The sequence below is a fragment of the Scyliorhinus torazame genome, chromosome 14, assembly GCF_047496885.1.
Source record: "Scyliorhinus torazame isolate Kashiwa2021f chromosome 14, sScyTor2.1, whole genome shotgun sequence".
NCBI classification, from domain to species: Eukaryota; Metazoa; Chordata; class Chondrichthyes; order Carcharhiniformes; family Scyliorhinidae; genus Scyliorhinus; species Scyliorhinus torazame.
The window spans coordinates 11,021,539-11,040,699 of NC_092720.1; the positions used below are offsets into that span (position 1 = coordinate 11,021,539).

The following is a 19,161-nucleotide window of genomic DNA, read 5'->3' on the forward strand; positions in this document are numbered from 1 at the left end:
CCTGTCCTGGGAGTGTTTGATGGGGACAGTGTAGAGGGAGTTTACTCTGTATCTAACCCCGTGCTGTACCTGTCCTGGGAGTGTTTGATGGGGACACTGTAGAGGGAGTTTACTCTGTATCTAACCCCGTGCTGTACCTGCCCTGGGAGTGTTTGATGGGGACACTGTAGAGGGAGCTTTACGCTGTATTTAACCCCGTGCTGTACCTGTCCCGGGAGTGTTTGATGTCTGACTGGGTGCCTCAAATTACCGAGTACTGACATCTGCAACTGATAATCTCAACAGAAAGGTGTTTTGAAGGTTTACAAGAGCAAAGCTACAAAACAGATGGCCAAATGAATATTGTTGAATAATTCTCTCGAGTAAATCCACCTGTTTAACATTCATTTCTACAGGATTTGAATTCACTAACTCTGCACTGTGTGGAAAAGGGTTGTCTAATTATAACATCTCGCTGTTTTTGCTGAAAGGTTTTACAGGACACGCAACAACCATTCAGCCCAACTCCTCTACCTTCTCTCATTCTGCTTCAATGCACCTATCAGCACACCCTTCTGCTTCAGCTCCCTCAAATACCATTGACGCCAACCACCCTGTGGGAGCGAGTCCCACATTCTCCCCACTCCCTGTGGAGCGAGTCCCACATTCTCCCCACTCCCTGTGGGAGCGAGTCCCACATTCTCCCCCACTCCCCGTGGAAGCGAGTCCCACATTCTCCCCCACTCCCCGTGGGAGCGAGTCCCACATTCTCCCCACTCCCTGTGGAGCGAGTCCCACATTCTCCCCCACTCCCTGTGGGATGAGTCCCACATTCTCCCCCACTCCCTGTGGGATGAGTCCCACATTCTCCCCACTCCCTGTGGGAGCGAGTCCCACATTCTCCCCACTCCCCGTGGAAGCGAGTCCCACATTCTCCCCCACTCCCTGTGGGAGCGAGTCCCACATTCTCCCCACTCCCTGTGGGAGCGAGTCCCACATTCTCCCCACTCCCCGTGGGAGCGAGTCCCACATTCTCCCCACTGCCTGTGGGAGCGAGTCCCACATTCTCCCCACTCCCTGTGGGAGCGAGTCCCACATTCTCCCCACACCCTGTGGGAGCGAGTCCCACATTCTCCCCAGTCCCTGTGGGAGCGAGTCCCACATTCTCCCCACTCCCTGTGAGAGCGAGTCCCACATTCTCCCCACTCCCCATGGGAGCGAGTCCCACATTCTCCCCACTACCTGTGGGAGCGAGTCTCACCTTCTCCCAACTCACTGAGGGAGCGAGTCCCACATTCACCACCCTCCCTGTGGGAGCGAGTCCCACATTCATCCCTACTCCCTGTGGGAGTGAGTCCCACATTCTCCCCACTCCCTGTGGGAGCGAGTCCCACATTCATCCCTACTCACTGTGGGAGCGAGTCCCACATTCTCCCCACTCCCCATGGGAGCGAGTCCCACATTCTCCCCACTACCTGTGGCAGCGAGTCTCACCTTCTCCCAACTCACTGAGGGAGCGAGTCCCACATTCACCACCCTCCCTGTGGGAGCGAGTCCCACATTCTCCCCACTCCCTGTGGGAGCGAGTCCCACATTCTCCCTACTCCCCGTGGGAGCGAGTCCCACATTCTCCCCCACTCCCTGTGGGAGCGAGTCCCACATTCTCCCCACTCCCTGTGGGAGCGAGTCCCACATTCTCCCCCACTCCCCGTGGGAGCGAGTCCCACATTCTCCCCCACTCCCTGTGGGAGAGAGTCCCACATTCTCCCCACTCCCTGTGGAAGCAAGTCCCACATTCTCCCCCACTCCCTGTGGGAGCGAGTCCCACATTCTCCCCACTCCCTGTGGGAGCGAGTCCCACATTCTCCCCACACCCTGTGGGAGCGAGTCCCACATTCTCCCCAGTCCCTGTGGGAGCGAGTCCCACATTCTCTCCACTCCCTGTGGGAGCGAGTCCCACATTCTCCCCACTCCCCATGGGAGCGAGTCCCACATTCTCCCCACTACCTGTGGGAGCGAGTCTCACCTTCTCCCAACTCACTGAGGGAGCGAGTCCCACATTCACCTACCCTCCCTGTGGGAGCGAGTCCCACATTCATCCCTACTCCCTGTGGGAGTGAGTCCCACATTCTCCCCACTCCCTGTGGGAGCGAGTCCTACATTCATCCCTACTCACTGTGGGAGCGAGTCCCACATTCTCTCCACTCCTCATGGGAGCGAGTCCCACATTGATCCCTACTCCCTGTGGGAGCGAGTCCCACATTCTCCCCACTCCCTGTGGGAGCGAGTCCCACATTCTCCCCACTCCCTGTGAGAGCGAATCCCACATTCTCCCTACTCCCTGTGGGAGCGAGTCCCACATTCATCTCTACTCCCTGTGGGAGCGAGTCCCACAATCTCCCCACTCCCTGAGGGAGCGAGTCCCACATTCTCCCCACTCCCTGTGGGAGCGAGTCCCACATTCTCCCCACTCCCTGTGGGAGCGAGTCCCACATTCCCCCCACTCCCCAGGCGTCATTCTCCGACCCCCCGCCGAGTCGGAGAATCGCCGGGGGCTGCCGTGAATCCCGCCCCCGCCGGTTGCCGAAGTCTCCAGCACCGGATATTCGGCGGGGGCGGGAATCGGGCCGCGCCGGTTGGCGGGCCCCCCCCGCTCGATTCTCCGGCCCGGATGGGCCGAAGTCCAGCCGATAAATTTCCTGTCCCGCCGGCGTGGATTAAACCACCTTTTGAACGGCGGGACAAGGCGGCGTGGGCGGGCTCCGGGGTCCTGGGGAGGGCGCGGGACGATCTGACCCCGGGGGGTGCCCCCACGGTGGCCTGGCCCGCGATCGGGGCCCACCGATCTGCAGGCGGGCCTGTGCCATGGGGGCACTCTTTCACGTCCGCCTCCGCCACGGTCTCCACCATGGCGGATGCGGAAGAGACTCCCTCCACTGCGCATGCGTGGGAAACTGTCAGCGGCCGCTGATGCTCCCGCGCATGCGCCGCCCGGAGATGTCATTTCCGCGCCAGCTGGCGGGGCAACAAAGGCCGTTTCCGCCAGCTGGCAGGGCGGAAATTCGGCCGGCGCCGGCCTAGCCCCTCAATGTTGGAGCTCGGCCCCCAAAAATGCGGAGCATTCCGCACTTTGGGGCGGCGCGATGCCCGTCTGATTGGTGCCGTTTTGGGCGCCAGTCGGCGGACATCGCGCCGTTTCGGGAGAATTCCGCCCCCCGTGGGATCGAGTCCCAGCTTTTCCCCACTCCCTATGGGAATGAGTCCCACATTCACCCCACTCCCTGTGGGAGCGAGTCCCACATTCTCCCCACTCCCTGTGGGAGCGAGTCCCACATTCTCCCCACTCCCCGTGGGAGCGAGTCCCACATTCTCCCCACTCCCTGTGGGAATGAGTCCCACATTCACCCCACTCCCTGTGGGAGCGAGTCCCACATTCTCCCCACTCCCTGTGGGAGCGAGTCCCACATTCTCCCCACTCCCCGTGGGAGCGAGTCCCACATTCTCCCCACTCCCTGTGGGAGCGAGTCCCACATTCTCCCCACACCCTGTGGGAGCGAGTCCCACATTCTCCCCACTCCCTGTGGGAGCGAGTCCCACATTCTCACCACTCCCCATGGGAGCGAGTCCCACATTCTCCCCACTCCCTGTGGGAGCGAGTCCCACATTCTCCCCACTCTCCATGGGAGTGAGTCCCACACTCTCCCCACTCCCTGTGGGAGCAGGTCCCACATTCTCCCCACTCCCTTCGGGATCGAGTCCCACATTCTCCTCACTCCCTGTGGGAGCAAATCCCACTTCACCCCACTCCGTGTGGGATCGAGTCCCACATTCCCCCCACTCCCCGTGGGAGCGAGTCCCACATTCAGCCCACTCCCCGTGGGAGCGAGTCCCACATTCTCCCCCACTCCCCGTGGGAGCGAGTCCCACATTCTCCCCACTCCCTGTGGGAGCGAGTCCCACATTCCCCCCACTTCCCGTGGGAGCGAGTCCCACATTCCCCCCACTCCCCGTGGGAGCGAGTCCCACATTCCCCCCACTCCCTGTGGGAGCGAGTCCCACATTCACCCCACTGCCCGTGGGAGCGAGTCCCACATTCTCCCCACTCCCTGTGGGAGCGAGTCCCACATTCACCCCACTCCCCGTGGGAGCGAGTCCCACATTCACCCCACTCCCCGTGGGAGCGAGTCCCACATTCACCCGACTCCCCGTGGGAGCGAGTCCCACATTCACCCCACTCCCCGTGAGAGCGAGTCCCACATTCACCCCACTCCCCGTGAGAGCGAGTCCCACATTCTCCCCACTCCCTGTGGGAGCGAGTCCCACATTCACCCGACTCCCCGTGGGAGCGAGTCCCACATTCACCCCACTCCCCGTGAGAGCGAGTCCCACATTCACCCCACTCCCCGTGAGAGCGAGTCCCTACTTCTCCCCACTCCCTGTGGGAGTGACTTCCACATTCTCTCCATTCTCTGGGTAAAGATATTTCTCCTGAATTCCCATGGGATTTACTCACATCAGTCTTGTATTCATGGCCCCCGAGCCCAGATCTACCTGCAAGTCAAAACATCATCTCTACATCGACACAATTAAAACCGTTCATAATTTTAAAGAGTTTAAAGAGCCCCCCTCAACCTCCCCTTTTCGTTCGCAGCCTGTTCAATCTTTCTTGGTGGTTGTAACCGCTCAGTTCTGGTATCATTCTACTAACTCATTGTCCAGTGGCTCTTGCTTCAGTAAAGGGTTGAAGGGTTGAGCAGGGCAGAGCGAGTTGATAAATACCAAAAGGATTTGTTTGTAAAAAGTGCAACTGCCAGTGTGAATCGTCAAATATTACTGGCCCGGATTCTGTGGCCGTCCACTGGCGTTGACTGCTGACCTTGAGGAAGACTGTCCACGAACATCCAGAGGTCTCTGTGGTCAGGATTTTACCTTTCCTGATATTCATGTAGTTCCAGCATGGGAAATTGTGGATCCCTGGCGTCCAGCAACAATGGTGTCAGCAAGCAAGCTAGTCAGCCAATCGCATGGAAGAATTCTCACAGGCAGCAAACCAGCAAGTATAAAGTATCGATTTAAACTTTCACCTCCTGGGTAAAAATTACGAACATTCAAATTAGGAGCAGAATAGGCCATTCGGCCCCTCGAGCCTGCTCTGCCATTCGATAAGATCATGGCCGATCTGTTTGTGTTTCGAATTCCACATTCCCATCTACCCCGATAACCTTTAAGTCTCTTGCCTAACAGGACCTATCTACCTCTGCCTTTAAAATATCCAGTGACCCTCTCCCCCCCTCTCACCAACCACCTTCTGAAGTAGAGAGTTCCAAAGTCACACAACCCTCTGAGAGAAAAGAATTTGCCTCACCTCTGCCCTTCAAGCTCGACCCCTAATTTTAAAACAGTGCCTTCTCGTTCTGGACTCGCCCACAAGAGGAAACATCCTTTCCACGTCCACCTTGTCAAGTCCATTCAGAATCTCACGTACAAATTTCAGGAATCCCAGCTCCCATTGCCACTGTCTCCTGCCACAATCACAGGAAAAAGTAAACCTGCGATGGAATTAAGGAGAAAATACACCATTCCACTAATCAGCTAGTGAAGGACTACAAGACAGCGCAATCCCCAACGTTACAAAACGTACAACTGGTGTGTAAACGTTTGAGAAGTCAATTTGACAACATCTGACTTATGGACTTAAATACAAAATACAGATTGCAGTAGAATAATTTCTATTCTGTAATTAATTGCACATTGAAATGCCACCATAATGATTGCCTCTATCTATCTAACTATCTATCTAACTATCTATCTATCTATCTATTTATCTATATATGAATCTATCTATCTATCTATCTTCCTGTATTTACCTTTATCAATCTATCTATCTATCTATTTATCTATCTATCTATCTATCTATCTAACTATCTATCTATCTATTTATCTATCTATCTATATATGAATCTATCTATCTATCTATCTTCCTGTATTCACCTCTATCAATCTATCTATCTATCTATTTATCTATCTATCTATATATGAATCTATCTATCTATCTATCTATCGTCCTGTATGTACCTCTATCTATCTATCTGTCTGTCTGCCGTCAGCCTGTCTGTCTGTCTCTCTATCTAGCTGTCTGTCTGCCGTCTGCCTGTCTGTCTGTCTATCTATCTAGCTGTCTGTTTGTGTATCTGTCTGTTTGTTTATCTATCTATCTATCTATTTATCTATCTGTTGATCTATCTTCCTGTATCTACCTCTATCTATCTATCTATCTATCTATCTTCCTGTATCTACCTCTATCTATCTATCTAGCTATCTATCCATCCACCTATCTATCCATCTATCTATCCATCTATTTATCTATCCATCTATTTATCTATCCATCTATCTATCTATCTTTTTATCTATCTATCGATATACATATGAATCTATCTATCTATCTATCCATCTATCAGCTATCTATCTATCTATCTTCCTGTATCTACCTCTATCTATCTGTCTATCTATCTTTCTGTATCTATCTATCTATTTATCTATCTATCTATTTTTTCATAATTTCTCAGAAAGCAAACTAAAGATTGCAATGCACACAAGAAGCTGAAATATAACAGCAAACATAAAAAACCTTTGCTTTTTTTATCACAATGGGAGAGATTTGAAAGGGTTCTGAAAGTGTGTAAAAACTGGCAGTGCACAGCAAAGCGAATGATTTCTGAGATTTCTTTCCGCTAGGACACCACTGTTATATCCTGGAGCGAGCAGGGAGATCAAGTCTGGTTTTCCACAGTGATCTGCACAGGAGCAGATGCCAGGAGTTGCTGTCTGTTTCACAGAATAATGACCGAAAACACGAAGAGATTCACCATCATTACAACCTCAAGATATGGCCCATCAATCTGTATATTCCTTTGCACAAAGCAGCATGATCACATTTACTGCCACAGTCCATTGTTCAACCAGAAAGAAAGAGAACACTTGCTTTTCCGCAATGTCTTTAGCAACTGCAGGGCTGTACAGAGTGCTTTACAGACAAGAAGTATTCTTTCTAATGTAGTCACTGTTACAATGTTGGAATCACAGCAGTTAATTTGTGCACAGAAAGCTCCCACAGAACTGATGGTGGTTGAGATATAAACATGACCCTGGCCACCAATGGTAGCAACCCTGTTATTCCCCAGATACCACCATGGGATTTTTTTATGTTAACACTGACCCTTTGACAGTGCAGCACTCCCTCAGTATTGATCCTCTGACTGTGCAGCACTCCCTCAGTACTGACCCTCTGACAGTGCAGCACTCCCTCAGTACTGACCCTCTGACAGTGCGGCACTCCCTCAGTACTGATCCTCTGACAGTGCAGCACTCCCTCAGTACTGACCCTCTGACAGTGCAGCGCTCCCTCAGTACTGACCCTCTGACAGTGCGGCACTCCCTCAGTACTGATCCTCTGACAGTGCAGCACTCCCTCAGTACTGACCCTCTGACAGTGCAGCACTCCCTCAGTACTGACCCTCTGACAGTGAAGTGCTCCCTCAGTACTGAACCTCTGACAGTGCAGCACTCCCTCAGTACTGACCCTCTGACAGTGCAGCACTCCCTCATTACTGAACCTCTGACAGTGCAGCACTCCCTCAGTACTGACCCTCTGACAGTGAAGTGCTCCCTCAGTACTGACCCTCTGACAGTGTAGCACTCGCTCATTACTGAACCTCTGACAGTGCAGCATTCCCTCAGTACTGACCATCTGACAGTGCAGCGCTCCCTCAGTACTGACCCTCTGGCAGTGCAGCACTCCCTCAGTACTGACACTCTGACAGTGCAGCACTCCCTCAGTACTGACCCTCTGACAGTGAAGTGCTCTCTCAGTACTGACCCTCTGACAGTGAAGTGCTCCCTCAGTACTGACCCTCTGACAGTGTAGCACTCCCTCATTACTGAACCTCTGACAGTGCAGCACTCCCTCATTACTGAACCTCTGACAGTGCAGCACTCCCTCAGTACTGACCCTCTGACAGTGAAGTGCTCCCTCAGTACTGACCCTCTGACAGTGCAGCACTCCCTCATTACTGAACCTCTGACAGTGCAGCACTCCCTCAGTACTGACCATCTGACAGTGCAGCGCTCCCTCAGTACTGACCCTCTGACAGTGCAGCACTACCTCAGTACAGACCCTCTGACAGTGCAGCGCTCCCTCAGTACTGACACTGTGACAGTGCAGCACTCCCTCACTACTGACCCTCTGACAGTGCAGCACTCCCTCAGTACTGACCCTTTGACAGTGCACCACTCCCTCAGTACTGACCCTCTGACAGTGTGGCACTCTCTCAGTACTGACCCTCTGACAGTGAAGCGCTCCCTCAGTACTGACCCTCTGACAGTGCAGCACTCCCTCACTACTGACCCTCTGACAGTGCAGCACTCCCTCAGTACTGACCCTCTGACAGTGCGGCACTCCCTCAGTACTGACCCTCTGACAGTGCAGCACTCCCTCAGGACTGACCCTCTGACAGTGCAGCACTCCCTCAGTACTGACCCTCCGACAGTGCAGCACTCCTTCAGTACTAACCCTCTGATAGTGCAGCACTCCCTCAGGACTGACCCTCTGACAGTGCAGCACTCCCTCAGTACTGACCCTCTGACAGTGCAGCACTCCCTCAATACTGACCCTCTGACAGTGCGGCACTCCCTCAGTACTGAACCTCTGACAGTGCGGCCTCAGTACTGACCCTCTGACAGTGCGGCACTCCCTCAGGGCTGACCCTCTGACAGTGCAGCACTCCCTCAGGACTGACCCTCCGACAGTGCAGCACTCCCTCAGTACTGACCCTCTGACAGTGCAGCACTCCCTCAGTACTGACCCTCTGACAGTGCGGCACTCCCTCAGTACTGACCCTCTGACAGTGCGGCGCTTCCTCTGTTCTGACCCTCTGACAGTGCGGCACTCCCTCAGTACTGACCCTCTGACAGTGCAGCACTCCCTCAGTACTGTCCCTCCGACAGTGCAGCACTCCCTCAGTACTGACCCTCTGTCAGTGCGGCACTCCCTCAGTACTGACCATCTGACAGTGCGGCACTCCCTCAGTACTGACCCTCTGACAGTGCGGCACTCCCTCAGCACTGACCCTCTGACAGTGCAGCACTCCCTCAGTACTGACCCTCTGACAGTGCGGCACTGCCTCAGCACTGACCCTCTGACAGTGCAGCACTCCCTCAGTACTGACCCTCTGACAGTGCGGCACCCCCTCAGCACTGACCCTCTGACAGTGCGGCACTCCCTCAGCACTGACCCTCTGACAGTGCGGCACTCCCTCAGTACTGACCCTCTGACAGTGCGGCACTCCCTCAGTACTGACCCTCTGACAGTGCGGCGCCCCCTCAGTACTGACCCTCTGACACTGCAGCACTCCCTCAGTACTGACCCTCTGACAGTGCGGCACTCCCTCAGTACTGACCCTCTGACAATGTAGCACCTTCGCCACTACAATTAAAAAAAAATTTTTTTTAGAGTGCGCAATTATTTTTTTTCCAATTAAGGGGTAATTTAGCGTGGCCAATCCCCCCTCCCTGCACATCTTTGGGTTGTGGGGGTGAAACCCACGCAAACATGGGGAGAATGTGCAAACTCCACACGGACAGTGACCCAGAGCCGGGATCGAACCTGGGACCTCGGCGCCGTAGGCAGCAGTGCTAATCACTGTGCCGCATGCTGCCCTTCTTCGCCACTATAATAATAATCTTTATTGTCACAAGTAGGCTTACATTAACACTGCAATGGAGTTACTATGAAAAGCCCCTAGTCGCCACATTCCGGCCTGTCTGTTCGGGTACACAGAGGGAGAATTCAGAATGTCCGATTCACCTAACAAGCACCTCTTTCAGGGCATGTGGGAGGAAACCGGAGCAGACACGGGGAGAACGTGCAGACGCCGCACAGACAGTGTCCCAAGCCGGGAATCGAACCTGGGACCCTGGTGCTGGGAAGCAACAGTGCTAACCACTGTGCTGCAATGCCTCCCACCCAGAGATCACATTTGCATCATTCGCTCCCTCACCTCTGAACCATGGCTGCAGTGTGAACTGTCTACCAGATGCACACCAGCAAGGCTCCCTTGAAGGACCCATGACTACTACCACCTGGATAGAGAAGGGCAGATGATACCTGGGAACACCTCCACCTGGAAGTTCCCCTCCAAATCACCCACCGCCCTGACTTGGAAATATATTGTCGTTCCTTCACTGTCGCTGGGTGAAGATCTTAGAATTTCCTCCCAAACAGCACACTGGGTGTACCTACACCTCAGGGACTGCAGCTATTCAAGAAGGCAGCTCATCACCACCATCTCACGTGTAGTAAATGCTGCCTTTACCGGTGTTACTTACACCCAGAGACACATTTGTTTGAAATACATCCATTAAATGTTTTCAATGTTGGTGGTGTTGCTTTCGGATCGTTAACCCCACCGACATTCCAAATTGCTCCAACAATTCCTAACCCTGAATCTTGTTGAGACATCCTGTCGAAGCTTTTCATTTCGCACTCATCAGGTAACATCTGTGCATGAGAGAAACAGAGTTGTGAAACACCTGATTCTCTCCACAGATGCTACCAGACCTTCTGGGTTTCCAACATTTCCTGTTTTTTATTTCAGCTTTGCAGCTGCCACAATAATTTGCTTTTATTTTAGATTGGTTGTTAGTGTAAATCTTAGAACATTTAGGATTGTTCAGTGTGTGCTGTCCAATTGTGAATCACATCTAAAGTTGGACACTGAGGGCGTCATTCTCCGACCCCCCGCCGGGTCGGAGAATGGCCGTTGGCCGCCGTGAATCCCGCCCCCGGCCCCCGCCGAAGTCTCCGCTCCCGGAGATTGGGCGGGGGCGGGAATCCGGCCGCGCCGGTTGGCGGGACCCCCCGCTGGATTCTCCGGCCCGGATGGGCCGAAGTCCCGCCCAGGAATTGCCTGTCCCGCCGACGTAAATCAAACCTGGTATTTTTCCGGCGGGACCAGGCAGCGTGGGCGGGCTCCGGGGTCCTGGGGGGGGGCGCGGGGCGATCTGACCCGGGGGGGGTGCCCCCACAGTGGTCTGCCCGCTATCGGGGCCCACCGATCCGCGGGCGGGCCTGTGCCGTGGGGGCACTCTTTCCCTTCCGCCTCCGCTACGGCCTCCACCATGGCGGAGGCGGAAGAGACTCTCCCCACTGCGCATGCGCGGGAAACTGTCAGCGGCCGCTGACGCTCCCGCGCATGCGCTGGGAAACTGACAGCGGCCGCTGACTCTCCCGCGCATGCGCCGCATTTCCGCGCCAGCTGGCGGGGCAACAAACGCCATTTCCGCCAGCTGGCGGGGCGGAAATCCCTCCGGCGTCGGCCTAGCCCCTCAATGTTGGGGCTAGGCCGCCAAAGATGCGGAGACTTCCGCACCTTTTTGCCGGCGCGATGCCCGTCTGATTGGCGCCGGCTTTGGCGCCAGTCGGCGGGCATCCCGCCGTTGGGGGAGAATTTCGCCCTGGGAGTCTAAATTCTGTGGTCCCGCCCACTGTGGGAATTGTCACAGGCGGGATGCACCATTTAAAGGTCCGCGGGACACAGGCGGGGATTTTGGGTCTTGGGGCGGGCAGGCGGGATGGATAAATCCCACCCCCTGTGTTGAATTTGCTTCTGTCCTGAGTTCGAAGCTTGTCACCTTCCTCAGCAAATCTCCCGGAGAATTATCAAGGAAAGGTCATGAACAAGCTACTCAAGGACAGAGTTTTATTCAGAGACAAGGAGCAAAATTCTCCGTAATCGGCGCGATGTCCGTCGACCTGCGCCAAGAACGGCGCAAATCAGTCCGGCATCACGCCGCCCCAAAGGTGCGGAATCCTCCGCATCTTGAGCGGCCGAGCCCTCACCTTGAGGGGCTAGGCCCGCACCGGACTGATTTCCGCCCCGCCAGCTGGCGGGAAAGGCCTTTGGTGCCCCGCCAGCTGGCGCGGAAATGACATTGCCGGGCGGCGCATGCGCGGGAGCGTCAGCGGCCGCTCACGGCATCCCCGCGCATGCGCAGTGGAGGGGTCCCTTCCGCCTCCACCATGGTGGAGACCGTGGCGAAGGCGGAAGGAAAAGAGTGCCCCCACGGCACAGGCCCGCCCGCGGATCGGTGGGCCCCGATCGCGGGCCAGGCCACCATGGGGGCACCCCCCGGGCCCAGATCGCCCCGAGCCCCCCCCCCAGGAACCCGGAGCCCGCCTGCGCCGCCTTGTCCCGCCGGTAAGAGAGGTGGTTTAATCCACGCCGGGGGGGGGGACAGGCGTTCCAGCAGCGGGACTTCGGCCCATCTGGGCCGGAGAATCCCGGGGGGGGGGGGGGGGGGGGGGGCCAACGATTCCCGCCCCCGCCGAATCTCCAGATTCGGCAACCGACGGGGGCGGGATTCACGCCAGCCCCCGGCAATTCTCCGACCCGGCGGGGGGTCGGAGAATCCCACCCCTGGTCAATTTAACGCTAGTCGTCACACAGCATATATTATAAACAGTCCACTCAGTTCATATTTCAGAACGCAATTATGTAGAATTAGGCACAAATTTGATGTTTCTAACGCTTTATTTATGGTGTCAACAGTGGGTCAGTGGGTAGCATTCTCACCTCTGAGTTGGAAGGTGGAGGGCTCAAAAATCTTTCCAGAAACCTGAGCCCATAATCTAGGTTAATACCCCAGCTAACGTACTGAGGGGTGTTGCACTGTTTGACGTTCTATCTGTTGGATTTATTTTCTCTTCAACGGGAAGTGGGCGCCACTGACGATGCCAACGGTTGTGACCCATCCCTAATTGCCCTTGAGAAGATGGTGGTGAGCTGCCCGCTTGAACCGTTGCAGTTTACCTGTTGTGGGTTCACCCACAGTGCTCTTAGTGAAGGGAGGGCAATAAGATTCCAAGTCAGGATGATGCGTAACTTGGAGGGGAACTGGCGGGGGGGGGGGGGGGGTGTTCACATGTGCCGAATACCCTTGTCTTTCCGGGTGATAGAGGTGGCAGGTTTGGAAGGTGCTGTTGAAGGAGCCTTGGTGAGTTCCTGCTGTGCATCTTGTGGATGGTGCACACGGCTGCTACAGTGTGGCAGTGGTGGAGGGAGTGAATGTTTAAGGTGGTGGGTGGGGTGCCAATCAAGCAGGTTGTTTTGTGCTGGACAGTGTTGAGATTCTTGAGTATAGTTGGAGCTGCACCCGCCGAGGCAATAATCTAAAAGTATTTTCCACTGTCAAAACAAAAGCAATAGCGATGAGCGTGCAGTCTCTCTGCCTAGTGTCAGGTGTAGCTTGGTGGATCGCACTCTGACTTCTGACCCATGGAAGGGTGGGTTCAAGTTGCAGTCAGAAACTTAAGCAAAGGAACCTGGGCTGGCACTCGCTGTTAGGTGTGCCTGGGTTTATGTATCCCGTGGGCATTCACTAGGGATTCAGAGGGCAGCACGGTAGCCTTGTGGATAGCACAATTGCTTCACAGCTCCAGGGTCCCAGGTTCAATTCCAGGCTTGGGTCACTGTCTGTGCGGAGTCCGCACGTCCTCCCCGTGTGTGCGTGGGTTTCCTCCGGGTGCTCCGGTTTCCTCCCACAGTCCGAAGACGTGCAGGTTAGGTGGATTGGCCACGCTAAATTGCCCTTAGTGGCCAAAATTGCCCTTAGTATTGGGTGGGGTTACTGAGTTATGTGGATAGGGTGGGGTGTGGACCTTGGGTAGGGCGCTCTTTCCAAGAGCCGGTGCAGACTCGATGGGCTGAATGGCCTCCTTCTGCACTGTAAATTCTATGATTTGTGTTCCTATGAATAGGAATAGACTAAAAGTGTGGTTGGTGGTATAGGAGGTGCCTGCTTGTGATGTGTATCTCTGTAAATAAATGCTTTGAAGTGTGTAAATATTGGCTCCAATTCTTACTTTCAGGCCCGCAGGAATATCTTGTCCCAGTGCAGTGCTGAGGGAGTACAACACTGTTGTACTCAGCTGTTGTACCCAACTGAGGGTGTGCAACACTGTTGTGGGAGCTATCCTTTGTACAAAGCATTACAATAACTCTCTGCTTGCTAGTTCAGGTGGATGCCAATGATCCCATGGTATGAGAGCAAAGATAAGGGTTTTCCCTCAACCAGCATCATTAAAAATAACAAATAATCCGGCCATTATCACATTGCTGTTTGTGGGAGCTTGCTGTGCACAAATTGGCTGCCATTTTCCTACATTAGAACAGTTATCAGACTTTAAGTGTACTTCATTGGCTGCAGAGGGTTTCAGGATATCCTGAGGTTCTTTCTCTCGCCACTTACCGAGCATTTTCACCGTCTGCTTGTTGTTCCTCTCTCTGCTACTGATGCTGGGCCTGAGACTCTCCTTTTTCCGTTGCCACAGCTTCCTCCCAATTAGGCTGTAGAGTATCGACAGGCAGAAGACAGGCAGAAAGAAGAAGATGCTGGACACCCACACCATGATGTTCAGGAGGCCTGACTTGACCGCGTACTCTGTCGCCTTGCACTCGTTGGTCAGCAAGGGGTCGGTTCCATTCATGTGCTCGACCCCAACCAGCACAAAGATGGGCCCAGCGCTGACAAACGCCACTGACCACAGGGAAAAGATGAGCCCTTTGACTCTGCCCTTCGTGATGACCACTTTAGCCTTGAGCGGGAAGCAAATGGCAAAGTATCTCTCCACACTCAGGGCAGTGATGTTGAGGATTGTGGAGTAAGTGCAGCTCTCGCTGACAAACTGGAATAGCTTACAGAGCAGGGTCCCAAAGTTCCAGGGCCGGTATTGCCAAATTCGGTACAAATCCAGAGGCATACAGACAAAAATGAAGAGGTCGGAGAAGGCCATGCTGGACAGATAGAAGTTAGTGGTGGTTCTCATCCCCTTGAACTTCAGCACAACCAGGATCGTCATGGCATTCCCGCTGATGCCAATCAACGCCAAGAGAGTGCAGGTAACGGTGATGCCAGTCAGGATGGGAATTGGGAACACATTAACAGGATAATCAAAGTAATCTTCAGCATAGTCCATGTTGTCCAGGCTGCAGTTGTGGCTACAGTTCAGCTTGCTGGATTGGTTGGCCATGCTGAGTCACTGGGGTGTAGGTCTGTCAGAGTTGGGGGGAGGTGTGATTGCAGTTTGAGGCTCGCAGTAATGATGGCGGAGATAGCTGGGCAGGTCTCACACCATCACTACACCAAGGGGAAACAGGACATTGCAGGAGACTTCACAGGGAAAGTGGACAAAACTTCCAAACCCCAGAGACAGGAGGTCCCTCTGGTCACATCCCATCTACAAAGGACAAGAGGGAGAAGATTACCATCAGCAGCCAGTAGTGTGCAAATCCAACCAGCATCAGGTCTTAGCACCAGATCTCATTGTCTATCCTGTTCTCTTTCTCGACAACTTTTATTCCCTTTCTGTCTTTCTCGCTTTCTCGCTCTCTTTTTCTCTGCAGGTCCATGTCACTGAACTATCTGTCCCTATCATTCAATCTATCCATCTCCACTTCTCTGTATCTCCCTTCTCTTCTTCTCTTCTTTATCCTTTATCCTCCCTGTCCCGGACTCGCGCCCTGCCTCAGACCCGCTCCCTATCCTGGACTCGCTCCCTGTTTCAGACCCGCTCCCTAAGACCATAAGACAAAGGAGCAAAGTTAGGCCATTCAGCCCATCACGTCTGCTCCGCCATTCAATCATGGCTGATATTTTTCTCTTCCCCATTCTCCTGCCTTCCCCCATAACCCCTGATCCCCTTATTAATCAAGAACCTATCTATCTCGGTCTTAAAGACACTCAGCGATTTGGCCTCCACAGCCTTCTGCGGCAAAGAGTTTCACAGATTCACCACCCTCTGGCTGAAGATATTCCTCCTCATCTCTGTTTTAAAGGATAGTCGCTTTAGTCTGAGGTTGTGCCCTCTGCTTCTAGTTTTTCCTACAAGTGGAAACATCCTCTCCACGTCCACTCTATCCCCAAGGCCTCGCAGTATCCTGTAAGTTTCAATAGGATCCACCCTCATCCTTCTAAACTCTAACAAATACAGACCCAGACTCCTCAACCGTTCCTCATACAACAAACTCTTCATTCCAGGGATCATTCTTGTGAACCTCCTCTGGACCATTTTCAAGGCCAGCACATCCTTCCTTAGATACGGGGCAAACTGCTCACAATACTCCAAATGGGGTCTGACCACAGCCTTATACAGCCTCAGAAGTACATCCCTGGTCTTGTATTCTAGCCCTCTCGACATGAATGCTAACATTGCATTTGCCTTCCTAACTGAATGCCATGACGATCCTGCACGTTAACCTTGAGAATTTTGAACAAGGACTCCCAAGTCCCTTTGTGCTTCTGCTTTCCGAAGCATTTCCCCATTTAGAAAATAGTCTATGCCTAAATTCCTCCTTGCAAAGTACATAACATCACACTTTTCCACATGGTGTTCCATCTGCCACTTCATTGCCCGCTCTCCTGGCCTGTCCAAGTCCTTCTGCAGCCCCCCTGCTTCCTCAATACTACCTGTCCCTCTACAGATCTTTGCCCCAGATCCGCTCCCTGTCTCGGACGTGCTCCCTGTCTCAGACCCCCCCTTCCTGGCCCAGACCCAATCTCTGTCCCAGACCCGCTCCCTGTCCGGTGTGGGAGTTCAAATCCTGTTTAGGATTTGAACCGGGCTGGAATGAATAAAGAAAAAAGCAACCACTTATTCACAAAACAAAGTCAGATCCTGAAATGAACAGAAATTTTCACAGTATCAAGTCGGTTATTTCCCAGGGACAAGGACAAAGATTGAGAGAGAAGCTCAGGAAAATATTCAAGTTCAAGACGTAGATACAAAGCAAATAGTACAGGGCGGCTGACACAGACAGACGGAGAGGCTGAGACAGGAGGACAGACAGAAATAGACCGACAAATCCAGACAAACAGAGGCTGAGACACAGCCACACAGCAGAGGAGGACAAAGAGACTGAGACAGTTAGACAGAAAAAGAGGCTGACATTGGGACAGAGACAGAGACAGACAGTTACTACAAAGCTCAAACCTAAAATAAACAAGCGGAAACATTAACCAGGCAATCATAATAAAACTGATAAGAATAACCAAACATCAACAGAATTATTGTAATAAACAAAAAACTTGGAGAGTGAAGTCATTAATCCATTGAGGAAATTATCGACCAGTTAAAATTGAAGATTGATAAAGTAACAAAGCAGCTATAATGAAGTAGCAAATCCCTCAGATTATCTGAGATGAAAAAATCAGCCTGTATTCTGAGCTGCAAACAGTTTATTTTTACCTGTTATCCAGATTTTAACCAGTTGGTCCACTTTTCTGCATCGACTCTGAATGTGAACATTAATCCATTGAAACACCAAACTGTGCTGTTGTTTCGTGTGAAATTATCACATGTACAAAAATCACAGGGGAAGGTACATGAATCAGATCCCAGTCTCATACCATCCCCCTAACGGAGAAACATAGAGCACCCGTCTGCTACAGCCGACCAGGGAGGTAGCAGTTCCTGACTGATAGATTCCCTGCTAACTCGCACACAATTATAGAGGAGAGAGAGCGGGAGAGAGAGAGACTGAGCGAGGAAATGCAGTGTGTGAAGGTTAGTGTATAGTGTCTAGTTATAAATCCTGGGTAGCAGGTTTGAGGAAGGGGGAGGGAGACAAGCTGTTCAATAGAGTTGCTCTTAGTGGAGAAATAAAAGTTACAAATGGAGGGATAACAAGGGGATTGACTGATGAATTCTACTGCGTTTTATACAGGGTTGGTCTTAAATCCATAAAGTTGCTGCAGATGGTAAGCCTGATCCCATTGAGCGGTCTCCCGATTCTCAAATCAAAGCAAGATACTGTGAATGCTAGAAATCCAAAATGTGAACAGGGTGCTGGAAATACCCAGAAGATCTGACAGTCGATGTGGAGAGAGTAAAACAGAGTAAATGCTTTGAGCTCCTTAGTGTCTAAAAGGTCAGGTGAGATTACTGGGATATGGTGGAGGCGGGGGCTTAAGTAGGATGCTCTTTGCAAGGGCCGGTGCAGGCTTGATGGGCCGAATGGTCTCCTTCTGCACGGTAGGGATTCTCTTTGATGAGTTAGATACGACCCCAGACAGGCTTTGCAAAATATATAGGCTGACAGTCCCAGTGGCAGCACTGAGGCTATGGGGCCGGTTTAGCTCAGCTGGCTGGACAGCTGGTTGGTGATGCAGAGCCAGGCCAACAGCGCGGGTTCAATCCCCGGACTGGCTGGGTTTACCCATAAAGGCCCCACCTTCTCAACCTTGCCCCTCACCTGAGGTGTGGTGACCCTCAGGTTAAATCACCGCCAGTCAGCTCTCACCCCTCAAAGGGCAAAGCAGCCGATGGTCACCTGGGACTATGGAGACTTGATTCACTTTCCTGATGTTGTTGGAGATACCTTCTTACAGAAGAAATGTTAAAGTAAGGCCCTGCCAGGTGGAAGTAAAAGATCTGACAGTCACTATTTCAAATCAGCACAGGTGAGTTCTCTCCAACTGATTACCTGGTCATTATCACATTGCTGTTCGTGGGATCTTGCTGTGTGCTGATTGGCTGCCATGTTTTCCACGTTACAACACACTTTGGGAGTTGAAAGGTGCTACAGAAATGCAGAGCATTAGCATTGCACTAAACAATACAGAAAACAGTTGGTACAAATGAGAACAGAGCCAGCTGCTCTGTACAATAACGTATAAATAGCTTATTAAAGAACAAAATGAAAATTTACGGAGATAACCTTCCTCGACCTCATAGCTCCCGATCCACATTGATCGGTGCCGATCTGACAAATGAATTTGCCAAGATCTTCAGAGAAAGATTGCATTTGAATGTCCATGTGACTGGCATAGTCAGAGCGGGGCAGGTTACATAAAGGACATTACATTTCCAGTCAATCATTGCACAACACTTTCCTGCGATTCCTCAAATTAAGAATCCAATCTCTGGTTGTGATTGAAACAGACAGGCTGCTTTATACAACAACTCACTTTCATATACAACAACTCACACTCATATACAACAACTCACTTTTATATACAACTCACACTCATATACAACAACTCACTTTCATATACAACAACTCACACTCATATACAACAACTCACTTTTATATACAACTCACACTCATATACAACAACTCACTTTTATAT

General features: G+C 52.5%; 1 protein-coding gene across 2 annotated transcripts in view; it reads right to left on the reverse strand.

The window, feature by feature from the left end:
- Nucleotides 1-17,433, reverse strand: part of LOC140389519 (growth hormone secretagogue receptor type 1-like) — a 66,703-nt gene extending 49,270 nt beyond the window's left edge. For both annotated transcript variants that reach the window (XM_072473695.1, XM_072473694.1), the window contains exons 1-2: nucleotides 17,279-17,433; nucleotides 14,284-15,271 (exon numbers count right to left, since the gene is read on the reverse strand). In XM_072473695.1, the coding sequence (XP_072329796.1) occupies nucleotides 14,284-15,064 (781 nt within the window). In that variant the 5' untranslated portion in view covers nucleotides 15,065-15,271; nucleotides 17,279-17,433. The remainder of the gene's footprint in view (nucleotides 1-14,283; nucleotides 15,272-17,278) is intronic.
- Nucleotides 17,434-19,161: the final 1,728 nt, after the last annotated feature.